At 41.8% G+C, this 16780-nt stretch overlaps 1 protein-coding gene across 8 annotated transcripts in view; it reads right to left on the reverse strand.

Annotated features, from left to right (window-relative positions):
- Window positions 1–16780, reverse strand: part of WDTC1 (WD and tetratricopeptide repeats 1) — a 75679-nt gene that overhangs the window by 51518 nt on the left and 7381 nt on the right. For 4 of the 8 annotated variants that reach the window (XM_081217735.1, XM_081217734.1, XM_081217733.1 and 1 more), the window contains exons 1-2: window positions 7294–7356; window positions 5814–5897 (exon numbers count right to left, since the gene is read on the reverse strand). In XM_081217735.1, coding sequence (XP_081073861.1) covers window positions 5814–5897; window positions 7294–7341 — 132 coding nt within the window. In that variant the 5' untranslated portion in view covers window positions 7342–7356. Of the gene's footprint in view, window positions 1–5813; window positions 5898–7293; window positions 7442–13856; window positions 14014–16780 lie in introns of those variants that run through there. The other 4 variants (XM_081217738.1, XM_081217736.1, XM_081217739.1 and 1 more) reach the window with 2 other exon arrangements.

Here is a 16780-nt window from a genome sequence, read left to right on the forward strand (position 1 = left end):
GACCCAACGCAGCCAAAAATTAAAAAAATTAAATTAAAAAACCCAAAAACAAACATTAGTTGATTTTACATTAGGCCTGGGTCTTTTACAGATGTATGATTTTCCTTTCAAAACAGTGACTTATGGGGCTTCCCTGGTTGCACAGTGGTTAAGAAGCCACCTGCCAATGCAGGGGACACGGGTTCGAGCCCCGGTCCGGGAAGATCCCATGTGCTGTGGAGCAACTAAGCCCGTGTGCCACAACTACTGAGCCAGCGTGCCACAACTACTGAAACCCACACACCTAGAGCCTGTGCTCCACAACAAGAGAGGCCACTGCAATGAGAAGCCCACGCACCACAGCGAAGAGTAGCCCCCGCTGGATGCAACTAAAGAAAGCCCACGTGCAGCAACGAGGACCTAATGCAGCCAAAAATAAATAAATAAATTTATTTTTTAAAAAAAGGACTCACTGAATTTGAACAATAAAATAAAGTTGACATTTGTTAATATCACTACAGATCTCATCAAAAAAACTTTTAAGAAGTACTGAGAGGCTATCAAGCTCATGGTGGCAGATACAAGTTTTCCTATATTCTTTTTTTTTTTCTTTGCTTTAAAGCTCAAATTTTATCCCTGGCAACAAATACTGTCAGTTGTTCTTCTTGAAGTGATAATTTACTTCATTCCTTTCGCCCATACTTGAATAACCAGTTTTCATCTGCTAGCCATTCTTTCAGATGGTGTTCCATGAAAAAAATGTCCAGTTGAGCCTGCAACTCAAAAACAACTGGACAACTGCTTTTCCTCAGGACAACCGCCAGAGTTCAGTGTGCAGCAGCGGTACTTTATGGATTCTTCCTACCTCATAATAAAGAACACTGAAGAGATCTGTATTTAAGGGTTGAAATTTAAAATTAATAAGTTTTATTGTATTATTTTAGTGATGTAAAAATCAAGGACATTTTAAGGAAGACTGGCTTTTTTGGGGGGGGGTCACTGCAAATGCATGGGGTAAATAATTCAATGACTTTGATGCTACTTGCCTTGACTCACGCTAAAATGACAGTAGTTTTACCACTTTTTTTTTGCACATTTTTAAATGAATTAGTTCTTTTGTTTTGTTTTGCAAATAATGTCTTAGTATTACTATGAAAGTAGTTTTGACCTCATGAATTCCCTTGAAGAGGTCATGGGGATCCCAGGGGTCTGCAGACCACACTTTGAGAACTGCCACTATAGACTATTACAATGACTTTCCAGTTTTTACCCCCGTCTATGCTTCTTTTTTGCCAAACCCACTGGACCCTGTAATAATGATAGAAATGTTTTTGCACTTATCAAAGGCCAAGCCCTCTGCTTCAACTCTAAATCCTATCCCCTCCAACCTTCCCTAGGACGCGGCTCCTTCAGTTATTCTGTCCTAATCCTTTATCAGCAACCACCTTCTCTCTCATCAACATACAAACAACCTCTAGTATTTCTTCCCATTCTTTTTTTTTTTTTTTTTTTGCGGTACATGGGCCTCTCACTGTTGTGGCCTCTCCCGTTGCAGAGCACAGGCTCCGGACACGCAGGCTCAGCGGCCATGGCTCATGGGCCCAGCCGCTCCGCGGCATGTGGGATCCTCCCGGACAGGTGCACGAACCCGTGTCCCATTCATCGGCAGGCGAACTCTCAACCACTGCGCCAGCAGGGAAGTCCTCTTCCCATTCTTACAAATCCCTCCTTTGATCCCAAAGGCCCCTCCAGCTACTGCCCCATTTCTCTGCTTCCTTTTGTAAATGAGGTCTTTCAAGAACTGTCTACACAACTCAATAAAGCTGGAAAACAAAAACTAAAACAAAATAAAGTGATTCTGAAGGATGGAAGTGAGGGGAATAAAAAAAGCTGTCCTTCTTCCTCCAATCTCCTGAAATGATTCCTCATTGGTTAAAGCCAACAAGAAGATAGATGACAGGAGAGACTATTGATACATCTGTGCAAGTCAGCTGCCCAGGTAGTTAGCTGAAGAAAGAAAGGTGAGAAGTAGATGTAGAAAAGCAAGAGAAGGTATCTTTTACAGTTTTGTTAGGGGAATCACTGTCCGAAACCACCCACCCTGGCCAGGGGCAGTAATAACCACCTGCATGAGTTATCTTACAGCAGGAGATCCTGGTAAAGAACATGGAACAAGCTACCACCAACCGGCAGGATTCGGGAGAAGTCAAAAGGAGAGAGGAGACGGCAGTCCATATGTCCTACCAACCTCCCAGAATCCATCACACTGGAACCCATCTTGGCTGAGTGATGCTCACACCACCAGGAAGGACCCTGAGTCAGAATGATTGGCCAGAGACAACCTGGAAACTAACCCAACACCATAAAACCTGAGACTGTGAGCCACGTGGCAGAGCAGTTCTCCTGGGTTCCCTTACCCTGCTGCTCTCCACCCAGGCACCCCTTCCCAATACAAAGTCTCTTGGTTTGTCAGCATGTGTGTCTCCTTGGACAATTCATTTCTGAGTGTTAGATAAGACCCCACTCTCGGGCCCTGGAAGGGGTCCCCCTTCCTGCAACAGTTTACCCTTTTTACTGCTTACATCCTATCTTTCCTTTCATCTAGGGGAAAAGTTTGTAATAACTGACTAAATAAATAAATTTTCATCACCCTCTTTAAAAAAATTTTTCTTTTTTTCCTGCACTGTGTGGCTTGTGGGATCTTAGTTTCCCGACCAGGGATCAAACCCAGGCCCATGCAGTGAAAGCGCTGAGTCTTAAACACTGGACTGCCAGGGAATTCTCTAAAAAAATTTTTTAAAATAGAGAGTTGTCTACTTGCTGTTGTACTCCTTCACCTCCAATTCACTTCTCAACCCCTCCAATTTAGTATCTATTCTCACCACTCCAATAAAACTGCTCTAGCCAAGACCACAGTCACCGTTTTGTCCTCACTTATTCAACCTCTCAGAAGCACTGAGTAGAACTGACCACTCCTTTCTTGAAATACTCTCCTTATACTCTCCTGGTTTTGTTTCCGTTCTACTTCGCTGACTCTCTTTCGTGGTTAACTTTTTTTTATCTCCTTAGCTTGTAATCAATTTCTGAAAGCTGGAGTATCTCCAGAGCTAGGTCTTGGACCCTATTCTCTTAGGCTCCATGGATTGCTGAAGTCTCCGGATTTCTCCCTATAGTCCAGAGCTCTCCCTTGATTAGGACCATCAACTGCCCACCTGACATCTCCACAAAGCTATCCAACAGGCTTTCAAACTTTACAGGTCCAACCCCGATTCTCTCACAAACCTATTTTTCTCCCAGTCTTCTTTCCACCTGCTCTCACTTCTCTAAGCCTCACAGGCGGCAAAGCTGGGATTTAAACTAGGTCTTTATTTTTTTTTTTAATTTCATTTATTTATTTTTGGCTGTGTTGGGTCTTTGTTGCTGCACGCGGGCTTTCTCTAGTTGTGGCGAGTGGGGGTTACCCTTCGTACTGGTGCGTGGGCTTCTCAATGCGGTGGCTTCTCTTGTTGCGCAGCGTGGGCTCTATGTGCATGGGCTCAGTAGTTGTGGCCTGCGGGCTCTAAAACACAGGTTCAGTAGTTGTGGCACACAGGCTTAGATGCTCCACGGCATGTGGGACCTTTCTAGACAAGGGCTCAAACCTGGGTCCCGTGCATTGGCAGGCAGATTCTTAACCACTGCGCCACCAGGGAAGTCCAAACTAGGTCTTTGTTTTAACACCTAAACCTGTGGGCATTCCTTCATATTGTGCACTGTTACTATAGGTCCCAGGCAAGGTGGCCTTCAGCCAAGTGCAAATTCAGACAGTGCATCCACCTTAACATACTTTTGTATTTGAGTGCCAAATCTTTGGAAATAATAGCTAGAATCCTGTTTTGTGTTCACAGAGGTTTACAAGTCTGTTGTGGACAAAGTTATAAAACCAGGAAGGGATAGTAGAGACAATGTGGGTTGGGTGGAGGCACAGCTAAAAGGAGAAGACCAGCCAGAACTGTCTACTCAGCGTCCAGCAGGGCAGGGTTTCTCAACCTCGGCATTATTGGCATTGGGCGCTGCATAATTCTTTGTTGCACATTCTTTGTTGTACTATGATTGTAGAATGTTTAGCAGCATCCGTATACTCTATTCATTATATGCCAGTAGTACCCTTTCAGTTTTCATAGCCAAAACTGTTTGGACATTGCCAAATGTCCCCTTGGAGGTAAGATCTTCCATGCCCCACCTCTAACTGCACTAAAGGTATGTACTTTATGTTTCAAGGAAATATGGAAAGAAATTCAAAAAAATAGAGTAAAGGATAAATAATACAATATATTTACAAAATCATGTTTTCAAAGACTTTTTAGAGGTATGGGGAAACAATAATGACATAAAAGTATAAAAGGGTTTAGCAAACTGTATAAATGGTATGAGCTCCACTTTGCAGAAAAAAATTACATAAGCATGAAAAAAACTGGAAGACATAATAATAATTGTTATTTACTGAACTAGCTTATATGATCCAGGCATTATATTAAGTACTTCAAAAATCATCTCATTTAATCATCACAACAATTCTCAGTTATTGATCAGGAAACTAAGGGTAACTTGAACAAGGCTATATAGCTGTAGAGAAGATAGGTCTTGAACTAAATTTATTCAGCTCTAATGCCCATCTCTTAACTAGCAGTCTGCTTCATAATACATGAAAGTAATATACCAAACATTAACAATGTTTATCTCTGGATGGTAGAATTAAAAGTGATTTTGTTTTCTTCTCTATATTATTCTGTCGATTCCATATTTTCTACTATGGTATTTCCTACTTATATAATCAGAAAAAAAATTTTAAGTGAAAGTTGTGAAGACCACTTGGTAACATGGAGAAAAGGATTATTATAGAAAAGATACAAAATTCAATGTAAAGTATGATTACAATTATGTAAAAATATGCAAAAGATAAAAGGAAGTATATACATAGTAATTATAGTAGGGAGGTGGGAATAACAAGTAATTTTTACTTATCTTTTCCATATTACTATTAACGTAGTTATACTTTATAACGGATAAAAGTTTATAATGAAAAGAAAGCAATAACAATCATCTATAATTTCATTAACTCGAGATAACACTGTTAGTAGGCAATGAATTTCTTTCTAGTCTTTTTCTAAGATCAACACAATTACTTACAAACATTAACGTGAAGGAACCAAAGAGAATTCTTATTCAACCTGCAGATGACACTTAGTTGGATAGGACAGCTAAAAGTTGGATTCAAAACACGGTTCTGAGGAAGGAAAGGGAATGGAGCTAACATTGGGGAGTGTTTCTGTGTCGGACAGAACTAAAAAGCTGAACATCTGGACTGTAGGCCTGACTCCCCATGGATTGGACAGGACAACATTGGACAAGGTGCTTGGTTTTTCTAAACCTTTTTTTTTTTTAATACCTATTTCCTATATACCACCCACAGCATTTCTTTGAAGCTAAAATGCAAGTGTGTGTGTGTGTGTGTGTGTGTGTGAAAACAGTTTGTAAACTCTAAATTCCTATACAAAGGTAAGAATCTTTACTGTCCAAGCCAATAGTAAAAACAGTGGTATGAAATTCAATCGTCTTTTTCCAAGCACAAAGGAAATAATATGACGAAAAAACAATTTCTGTGTGACCATGTCAATCACTAATCTTGATTCAGATTTATGTGCCTAATAAAACCGCTGTAAAGGAGAGGTAACCTTCAGGTATGACCTGCAGAGAAAAACTGTTTATGCCTTGAATAGTGCAAAGAGGATTCTCTGCAGGCAGAGAATGGAGAGCCAGTCATCTGCATCTAGGGTGCAAATTGGATCTCTTACCTGCAGCTCTGCTTCCAGGCCCAGCCGTCTGATAAAGGGGTCAGTGACGTGGTAGCGCCGCTCAAAGCTCAGGGCACCCCGCTCCTGGGGAACAGAAACAAACTCATAGATTCATTGATTCGATTTAACATGATTTACTATGTTCCTATTACATATGCAGCATTGTGCTGGGCCCCACAGGAGCTAGAAAAGAGAACAAGAAATTGGCCTGCAGGAGCTTACAGTATGCTTGGGCAGGGATTAGAGAATAATATCGATAGAAGAGAGGATATAATTAAGCACTAAGTTGTAATTGTTGGGTTACCAAAAAAAAAAAATTGAAACAACAAATAGGAAATGTTTCCATATTTAGGTTAGAGAAGGTGGGCATCATCTTTACGACACATATTGTGGGGTATATATAAAGGAGAAAAATAACTTGCATGGTCCCTCCAATTCTATGATTCTGTGCCTCTAGGAATTGGTCCTTGCCCTTGGGGCCACCCAGTCTAATGAAATCACACACAAAAACCCCCACAAATGGACAAAGCTGCAAAAGGATTCAGGGATGCAGGGGAAAATATACAAAACACAGACTAACGTGCACCAGGTACATGGCTCATGTAAAGGCATACACTCAATCCTTCTGGAGGTGACCACAGCTTATGCTGCATGCCACTTAATTTTTAAAAGATTTTTGGCACTTAACCTTTACAAAGAACTTTCTCAGGTTCTTTCGGATTTCATTCTCAAGATCAGCCTGCAGGCAGACAGATGTTATTATCATTTAACAACTGAAAACTGAGGCACAGAAAGGTAAAGTGACTAAAGTCTTATAGGTAGTTAATTAGGGCAGTGGTGAGATTAAGCTCCTGACCCCAGCCTGGGGTTCTTACTTCAAAAGCACATCTTGTCTTGGTTGAATCTCCTCCATTAAACCCCTGTGCTCCTTTACTGAGGGCTTCCCTGACAAAGCCTGGGCTACCTCGCTAAATGAGCTTGACTGCCCAGTCATCTATTCATCTCACAGTATTGGAGTGTCTTCCAGGTACAAACTGCAGAGAAAAGGTGAGGCTTTGGTATAGGAGACCCTCGAAGAAGAGAAGAAAGAGTCTAAGCTAAACTGGGATTAAGATTCCCCCAGGTTCTGTTATATGTACAACTGAGCAGCCAGAGCAACATGAAGAAGCTCTATTTACTTCTGCTACACACCCCGCCTCCTCCACAGATGTGCACATACATGCTCCCCTCCTTCACCAGACTCCATCAATCTCAGCAGCCCAGGTACAAGTGCTTGGATAGAGAAGTCTCCATGATTCCATGTTCTTGGATAAAAGAAGACCAGAGTCAAGAGACCCTGGTTCTAGTCCTGTGTCTGCCATTAACTAGTTATGTGACTTCAGGCAAGTCACAGACTCTAGTCCTCAGTTCATTCAGCTATAACATGAATCTGTGGGGAAAAAGGACCTCATGCTCTGGTTCATAGGTCTGGGTTGCTTACCTTTATCTGCCTACAGATGAGGTCTCTAGTTATGTTGACTTTTGCCATCTTCTCTTAATGGATTCAACAGAAGGAAGCTATAGAAGGATCTTCAGGACCCTTGAGCATTCCAGCCAAGCCCAGGTCCACAAGACACACATTTAATTACCTGGGGGAAAAAACCCATCAAACCTTAGAGGATGGAGTAAGGTGGCTTCAGGGCCCTGATTCCACCTCTAAAATAGCCCACCAGCCCACCCAGTAAACTGGCTATTGCCTGTGATTTATGACATGGTGTGCTGGCCCTGCTCCATAGTGTTGAAGAACCTCTGGAGGGTGAAGGGGGTTGGGGGGTGGAGAGGCAATGATTCACAGCCACAGGAAGTACTGGAACAAACACTGAAGGAGTCAGTCATGTGTGCTTCTCTAGAAAATGGATGTGTGCGTGTGGATATGAGTATGAAGGAAGACGGAAGCACATCCCAAAGTAAGAACAAGGCATACAGCAAGAAAGATGTCAAGTTTCACTTGCTCAGTATGCATCTGTGGCAACCAGTCTGAAACTTTTAATTATGCTTCAAAATCCTTGACCTTCAGCTTGGCTCTCCCCAAAACCAAATCAGTATCACAAACAGAACATTGTACCCTCTAACAGATTCACAGAATCAAACAGCAGACAGGAAATGTAATGGTGACCATGTCCAACATAAAGAAATCCTTCTTCAATACCCTGATATGTAGGCTTTCAGACTCAGAACTTCTTAAGCAAACTATTCCTTTATCATACAACTCTGTTAGAAAGACCTAATCATCTCATTTCTGATAATTTGCCATAAGAAAGCACAAAATATGAGAAATAAAAAAGTTCCATACTGAAGCATATTCATCACCGAGTTTGTAAAAGCCAAAAAAATAAAACCACCCAAGTTTCCAGTGATAGAGGAATGGCTAAATAATGTATAGCCATATGATATTATGTAGCATTTGAAATGCTACTTATGAAGGAAAAATGCTTACATCATGTCAAATGTTTATATTTTGCTTTTGCAGTAAACACTATTATCACAGCTATGTTTAAAAAAGGAAATATAAAAAATAACAATTGCCGGGCTTCCCTGGTGGTGCAGTGGTTGAGAGTCCGCCTGCCGATGCAGGGGACACGGGTTCGTGCCCCGGTCTGGGAGGATCCCGCGTGGAAGCTGGAAGCTGGCCTCCTGCAGATTCCTAGCACACCCTCCGAAAACCAAACCTTCTCCACCTGAGTTGTGAGCAGACTCCTTCCCTTCCTTTTGGCATTTAACCACAAAAGGAGACTCTATTTATAAACACTATGTTATCGCAGATTTTTTTTTCCCTTAGTGCTAGGCACACAGTGGGACTATAAAAAACGTGCTGCCTGATTAGATGTTCCCATTCAGCTCGAGTTCTTTGGGGCTTATGCCTCCATGGTCTATTTTGGGATTAAAAGCTCTTAAAAGGGCAAGAACCTTCCCTTACAGTGTGGAAGTCACCCAGCATTGCATCTTAGGGAGCATTAACAGGGATATATGGAAGTCACTGGCACTATTTAGGCTCACAAAACCTACAAGCACGAAGAACATCCAGGAATGCCATCTGAAAACTACAGTTCCACAATGGCTTTTCCAGGGGCCCTTGGCCATCAAATTAAAATTATGAATTTGAACAAACTGACATAAATTAAGCATTGGCCTGCAATTGTGTTTATGGCTCTGATTTGTGATATAATGGTCAAAGCCAAAACAATAACAGTAATTGCCCTACAATCACCAATAATATGGGGTGAGGCTTATTACAATGGAAAACACCAAAGTCAGTGAGTATATCTGATATAAAGTAAGACCAGTAGGCTTCCCTGGTGGCACAGTGGTTGAGGATCCGCCTGCCGATGCAGGGCACACGGGTTCGTGCCCCAGTCTGGGAAGATCCCACGTGCCGCGGAGCGGCTGGGCCCGTGGGCCATGGCCGCTGAGCCTGTGCGTCCGGAGCCTGTGCTCCGCAACGGGAGAGGCCACAACAGTGAGAGGCCCGCGTACTGCGGAAAAAAAAAAAAAAAAAGTAAGACCAGTGATGTGGCCTTGGTCAAGTCTCTTAATCTCTCTAAGTAGGCCCTCATTCCTGTGACTCACAGGCACAGGAAGCATTGGTACAAACACTGAATGGGCCATGCATGCTTCACCAGAAAAAGGCTCATTTTTTACTCCCAACACCTTTTCCTTGGAAGATTACTGGGAAGGTCAAATAAAATAATGTAAGTATAAAGTTTTTTCTTTAATTTTATTTTATAAAGAATATAAATACTTTTATCTGCTAAGAAATAGTAAGTTGCCAAACATTATATACTTACTATGTACCAGGAATTGTGCTAAGTGCTTTATATTTATTCATTCATTAATTTATTCATTTAACAGGTGAACACAAGAAGCTTCTACTATATGCCAGGTACTATTCCGGGTCCAGGAGATACAGCAGTGAACAAAATAGGCAAGTTCCTTACTCTCATGGTACCTATATTCTAGCAGGAGGGGATAGATAACAAATAAAATAAGAAGATATCCAGTAGTGAAAAGAACTATGATGAAAATAAAACAAGTTGATCAGAGAGTGATTGATGGGCTACTCTTAGACTTGAGGTCAAAGAAGATATAGTGTATTTTGGAGTTTTCTGGCTGCTCAGCATGTGAACTCCCTTCCTGTACTTTGGGAACTCCCCAACTAACGAGTCTGGCGGGAGGCAGAGTGCCCTCTCACGATGAAGTGAGAATGGTGGAGACAAGATTCTCTTTCTGAGGCTCCCTTACACCCAGAGTGTGTGCATATGGCCCAGGCTATGCCAACAGACACATGAGCCCCAGACCTTAATTGGGATCTGCTGTCAACGAATCAGAGGACCATGGAAAGTCCATGCTGGCAGGAAGAGGTGCTATAATTGCCATTAAGGTCCAGTCAGATGGTGGTGGTGTAAGCTATATAAGTGGCAGCAGTGACCTCATGGACTGGTTCCGTGAATAATTCTGGCTGTGGGTTCTGGATGCTAACCAGTTTCCCTTGTTCCAGCCCATTCTTCAAGCCTGCTCTGTGGCCTTCCCTGGTATTTTGTGAGTTTCCCTAATATCCTTTCAAGAATCAGCTAGAATTGGTTTCTGTTGCTTACAACTACAATTCCTGCCTGATACAGAGGGGCCCTCTGAGAAGATGACATTTAAGCTGAACCGTGAACGATAAGAAATCGCAAAGAACTAGGGGGATACACTTCTGAGGAGAGAGACAATTAGTGCTAAGATTAGTTCAAAAAGCTTGTATGGTAGATGGTACTATCATTTTATAGATGAAGAAATAGAGTCATACATGTGAGACAATTTTCACAATGTCGCACAGCTAAGAAACTGGAGGTGGAGCCGGGAGTCAAACTCAGAACTGTATGGATACTCTTAATTACTAAGTATATATGAATAAATTACTAGGGTATGTAATTTCCTAGAGTAATGGTCACTACGAGAATCCCCAAAAGAGCCAACTAATTTGTCACTACTCGTTCATTATTTTTCTTAAAACATGAACTGAGTTTTTACCAAGCACCAAGCACTGTGCTTGACACAGGGAATAATGAGATGAAAGACATAGTACCTATACTAAGAAAGCAAGGAATCAAAGGCAAGGGACTTTAGGGAATTTCTTGGCAGTCCAGTGGTTAGGACTCGGCACTTTCACTGCTGAGGGCACGGGTTCAGTCCCTGGTGGGGGAACTAAGATCCCACAAGCCGCATGGCAAGGCCAAAATAAAAAATAAAAATAAAATGAGAAAACAAAGGCAAGGGACTTTAGCTAATATGGGTGTGTGGCTTGGAAATACTAAAAGGAACAAGGGAGGTAAAAGCAGAGAAACCAGGCAAGCAAAAACCACTACAATTCAGGTAAATGATAAAATGGAAACTGTGATTTAAAACAATATCAGACTGGTAGGCAAAGGTTTAAAACCCAAAATATCAAATTTAACACAACTACCGCTCAGTTGGTGTTTTGGTAAACATTTCCGTTCCCATCCTGAGAAGAAACGATAGCACACTGGCAGACTGCTCATTGTGGAGCGCAGCCCACCCCTCCTCTCCTAAGGGCAGTAGTGCCAGTCCACAAACGTTTAGAGGCAGACAAGCACAACCGGAAGCGCTCCTAAGCAGAGATGATTTAAAAGGCTCACCTCAATGTACAGGGGGCATAACTAGTTTCAGACTTCAGACCAAAGTCTCTCAAATACAAATAATCAGAGCAATAAATGAAGGTTATTTGAATATTAGGAGATTTAATCATGGCCAAATTTTAAAAGCATTATTTTAAGGAAGGTTAGGAAATAGTCAATTCTATAAAGAACTCATAAATATGAAATGATACGAATGAAAGACTGGAATTGGCAAAGAGAAGTTATATATATCATATATGATTAAACACTAGAAAAGACTACATCAAGGAGATTTCTATCTCTGGTACAGTATGCAAATTACATAATGCTCAGTTCTGCTGAGGGGCAAAAAGACGGAAATAAGTGACTTCAAGAATCCATAAGGTGGGGACCCCCCTGGTGGTCCAGTGGCCAAGACTTTGTGCTCCCAATGCAGGGGGCCCGGGTTCAATCCCTGATCAGGGAACTGGATCCCACATGCCGCAACTGAAAGTTTGCATGCCGCAAGGAAGAGTTCGCATGCCTCAACTAAGACCCGATGCAGCCAAATTAAAAACAAAACAAAAAAAGGAATCCATAAGGTAAAAATTTCAATGCCTATTTTGCTATTTGTGTGCTAAACTTGGAAAATACAGCAAAGAACAAGCCGAACACAGACCCGTCTATTCAAGAGCACACAATATAGTTGTCATTAATTGTATGTCAATGGCACTAAGGCTACTGTAATCAGAGCTCCAAAGAGGGACTGAAAAAGGCTAATTTAACCAAACGACCAAAATGAATAGCTAGGACAGTAAATTCAGAAGGAACAACATGGAATAATAAATTAAATTTTATGTATACTGATTTATTCACACATCTTAGAAGAGAGCACAAAAATGACAGTAAGGGAAACAAACTAAACATATAACAGTAGAGCTAGACAGACAACTGGGAAATCACTAATGAAGAATAAGGACTTTAACAGACAACAAGCAATTTTTTTTTTTTTTTGTCTGAGTCACATGGCTTGCGGGATCTTAGTTTCCCAACCAGGAATTGAACCCTGGCCACCACAGTGAAAGTGTCAAGTCCTAACCACTGGAGCACCAGAGAATTCCCAGACAACAAGCAACTTTTTTTTTTTTTTTTTTTTTGCGGTACGCGGGCCTCTCACTGTTGTGGCCTCTCCCGTTGCGGAGCATAGGCTCCGGATGCGCAGGCTCAGCGGCCATGGCTCACGGGCCCAGCTGCTCCGCAGCATGTGGGATCTTCCCAGACCGGGGCACGAACCCGCGTCCCCTGCATCGGCAGGCGGACTCTCAACCACTGCGCCACCAGGGAAGCCCAACAAGCAACTTTTAATGTATCTTCTTCATCCTAAGGATAGCACAGTTAATGAATAAACCCTGATTTTCACACTTAAAGCTCTAATAACACTGGGGCCTAACTTGTTGGCAGAACGTGAAAGCTCAATAAAAACTTCCTCTAGCTAGAATACAAAGGTTTAGGAATGGCATTTACTTGTAATTCAGGATATTGCAGGCAAACTCTAGCTGATATTAAATGGAAAAGAGGAAGAAGGAAGCCAGCTTCTAGGAGTCAGGAATACGAGAAATATAAAAATACCTAAGGCACAAAGGAAAAGATGATTTAATGTTTGTTTGTTTGTTTGCGGAACGCGGGCCTCTCACTGTTGTGGCCTCTCCCGTTGCGGAGCACAGGCTCCGGAAGCGCAGGCTCAGTGGCCATGGCTCACGGGCACAGCCGCTCCGCGGCATGTGGGATCTTCCCGGACTGGGGCACGAACCCGTGTCCCCTGCAACGGCAGGCGGACTCTCAACCACTGCGCCACCAGGGAAGCCCTGATTTAATGTTATAAAGAAAATATGAGCTGCTATGCAGATGTTACACTTTCTAAAAGGTATTCTATTCCCAGAGCTCTAAAATGCCTAGAGCTTAACACCATCCCTTCCACAAACTTTTTTTTTTAACATCTTTATTGGAGTATAATTGCTTTACAATGGTGTGTTAGTTCCTGCTTTATAACAAAGTGAATCAGTTATACATATACATATGTTCCCATATCTCTTCCCTCTTGCGTCTCCCTCCCTCCCACCCTCCCTGTCCCACCCCTCCAGGTGGTCACAAAGCACGGAGCTGATCTCCCTGTGCTATGCGGCTACTTCCCACTAGCTATCTATTTTAGTAGTGTATATATGTCCATGCCACTCTCTCACTTTGTCACAGCCCCACCCTTCCCCCTCCCCATATCCTCAAGTCCATTCTCTAGTAGGTCTGTGTCTTTATTCCCATCTTGCCGCTAGGTTCTTCATGAACTTTTTTTTTTTCTTTCTTAGATTCCATATATATGTGTTAGCATATGATAGTCTTTCTCTTTCTGACTTACCTCACTCTGTATGACAGACTCTAGGTCCATCCATCTCACTACAAATAACTCAATTTCGTTTCTTTTTATGGCTGAGTAATATTCCATTGTATATATGCGCCACATCTTCTTTATCCATTCATCTGTTGATGGACACTTAGGTTGCTTCCATGTCCTGGCTACTGTAAATAGAGCTGCAATGAACATTTTGGTACATAACTCTTTTTGAATTACGGTTTTCTCAGGGCATATGCCCAGTAGTGGGATTGCTGTGTCGTATGGTAGTTCTATTTTTGGTTTTTTAAGGAACCTCCATACTGTTCTCCATAGTGGCTGTATCAATTTACATTCCCACCAACAGTGCAAGCGTGTTCCCTTTTCTCCACACCATCTCCAGCATTTATTGTTTCTAGATTTTTTGATGATGGCCATTCTGACTGGTGTGAGATGATATCTCATTGTAGTTTCGATTTGCATTTCTCTAATGATTAACCACAAACTTTTAACTTAGGCTACTGAGAAACTTTCTTCAATGGGCACACCTTTGTATAGTTACAAAGGAAGCTAATAAAATTCAACTAATAGTTAAATTTGGAGGAATTAATCTCATACTTCAAAATGAAAAGGGTACCAGTAATATAAGAGCCTAAGGTTAACAAACCCTAGAAAAAAGTACATCTGGAGAAGATTACTCAACTGGAACCAAGGATTGAATTGGTAATATCCAAACAAACATGAGGAACCACCCATTTCAGGTGTGCCATAGTCCTTGTTTAGGCTCTGGTTAACGCAGCAGAAAGAGAAGCAGACTTGAAATACTTAAGACACCTGGGCCTGAATTTCAGCCCCGTAGTTGTGCAAGTTACTTAACATTTCTGACTTTCAATTTCCTCATTTGTAAAACAGGGATACTAACCTACATCAATCAATCTTTGTGAGGAATAAATGATGAAATATATATGAAAGTACAAAATATATACCTGGATCGTGGTAGGTGCTTAATAGACTTCCACCAAACCTGAATTCTACTAAGACCTGATAACTCCTGTTATCTATACTCACTGGCATGGTTACAACATTTCTTCCATATTTCATTCCCTACCAGAGAAACAAAGCTGACATTGAGGATTCCACTGCAGATGGTGGGGCACAGAGAATAGGATGTCTTTATCACCTCTGCTAGCTTTGAAATGCAAGGTCAGGAGGAAAAAAGTGACTTTGTTAAAAACAAAGAAACTCCATAAGAAAACGTGTACAAGAATGCACATAGTAACATTATTCACAATAGTTAACAGGTAGAATTTAGAAATTTCCATCAACTGATCAATGGATAAACAAAATGTGGTTTATCCATACAATCGAATGTTATTTGGCCAGAAAAAGGAATGAAGTACTGAGACATGTCTACAACATGGATGAAACTTGAAGACATTATGCTAAATGAAAGAAGCCCACATATCATATAAGTCCATTTATATAAAAAGTCCAGAATAGGCAAATCTATAGAAATAGAAAGTACATTTGTGATTTCTTGGGGCTGGAGGGGACAGGAGGTAGAGGGGTGATAACTAAAGGATATGTTTCTTTTTTTTTTTTTAATTGACTTGAAACTCACGTAACATAAAATTAATTTAAAGTGTACAATTCGGGCTTCCCTGGTGGCACAGTGGTTGAGAGTCTGCCTGCCGATGCAGGGGACACGGGTTCGTGCCCCGGTCCGGGAAGATCCCACATGCCGCGGAGCAGCTGGGCCCGTGAGCCATGGCCGCTGAGCCTGCGCGTCCGGAGCCTGTGACCCGCAACGGAAGAGGCCACAACAGTGACAGGCCTGCGTACCGCAAAAAAAAAAAAAAAAGTAAAAAAAAAAAATAAAGTGTACAATTCAGTGGTATTTAGTACATTCACAATGCTGTGGGACCAACCCCTCTAGCTAATTCCAAAACATTTCCATCAACCCAAAAGAAAACCTCATACCCATTAAGCAGTCATTCCTATTCCCTCCTCCCCCTAGCACCTGGCAACTAATAATTTACTTTCTGTATCTATGGATTTATCTATTCTAGGTTTTTCTTATAAATGGAATCCTACAATTTGTGGCCTTTTTGTGTCTGGCCTCTTTCACGTATTATAATGTTTTGAGGTTCATCCATGTTGCAGCACGTATCAGTACTTCGTTCCTTTTTATGGCTGAGTACTATTCCATTGCACTATTATGCCACATTGTGTTTATCCATTCATCCTTTGTGAATGGTGCTGCTATAAACATTCATGTACAAGTCTCTGTTTGAGTACTTGTTCGCAATTCTTTGGGGTATATACCTAGGAGTGGAATTGCTGGGTCATATGGTAATTCTATGTTTAACTATCTGAGGAATTGCCAAACTGTTTTCCATAGGAGCTGCACCATTTTACAGTCTCACCAGCCAATGTATAAGGGTCCCACTTTCTCCACACCCTCACCAACACTTGTTTTTTTTTTTTAATTATAGCCATCTTCGTGGATGTGAAGAGGTATTTCACTGTGGTTTGGAGTTTCTTCTTGAGGTGATTAAGTATGTTCTAAAATTGACTGGTGATTGTTGCACATCTGTGAGTCTACTAAAAACCAATGAATTGTATACTTTAAATGCATGAATTATATGGCATATGGATTATATCCCAAAAAAGTTATATTAAAAAAAAAAAAAGGAGGGCTTCCCTGGTGGCGCAGTGGTTGAGAGCCCGCCTGCTGATGTAGGGGACATGGGTTCGTGCCCCGGTCCGGGAAGATCCCACATGCCGTGGAGCGGCTAGGCCCGTGAGCCATGGCCGCTGAGCCTGCGCTTCCGGAGCCTGTGCTCCGCAATGGGAGAGGCCACAACAGTGAGAGGCCCCCGTACTGAAAGAAAAAAAAAAAAAAAGGAACTACTAATACAGGCAACAACATGGAAGAATCTCTCAGATTC

The sequence above is a fragment of the Mesoplodon bidens genome (assembly GCF_964165515.1).
Source record: "Mesoplodon bidens genome assembly, chromosome: 2".
NCBI lineage: Eukaryota > Metazoa > Chordata > Mammalia > Artiodactyla > Ziphiidae > Mesoplodon > Mesoplodon bidens.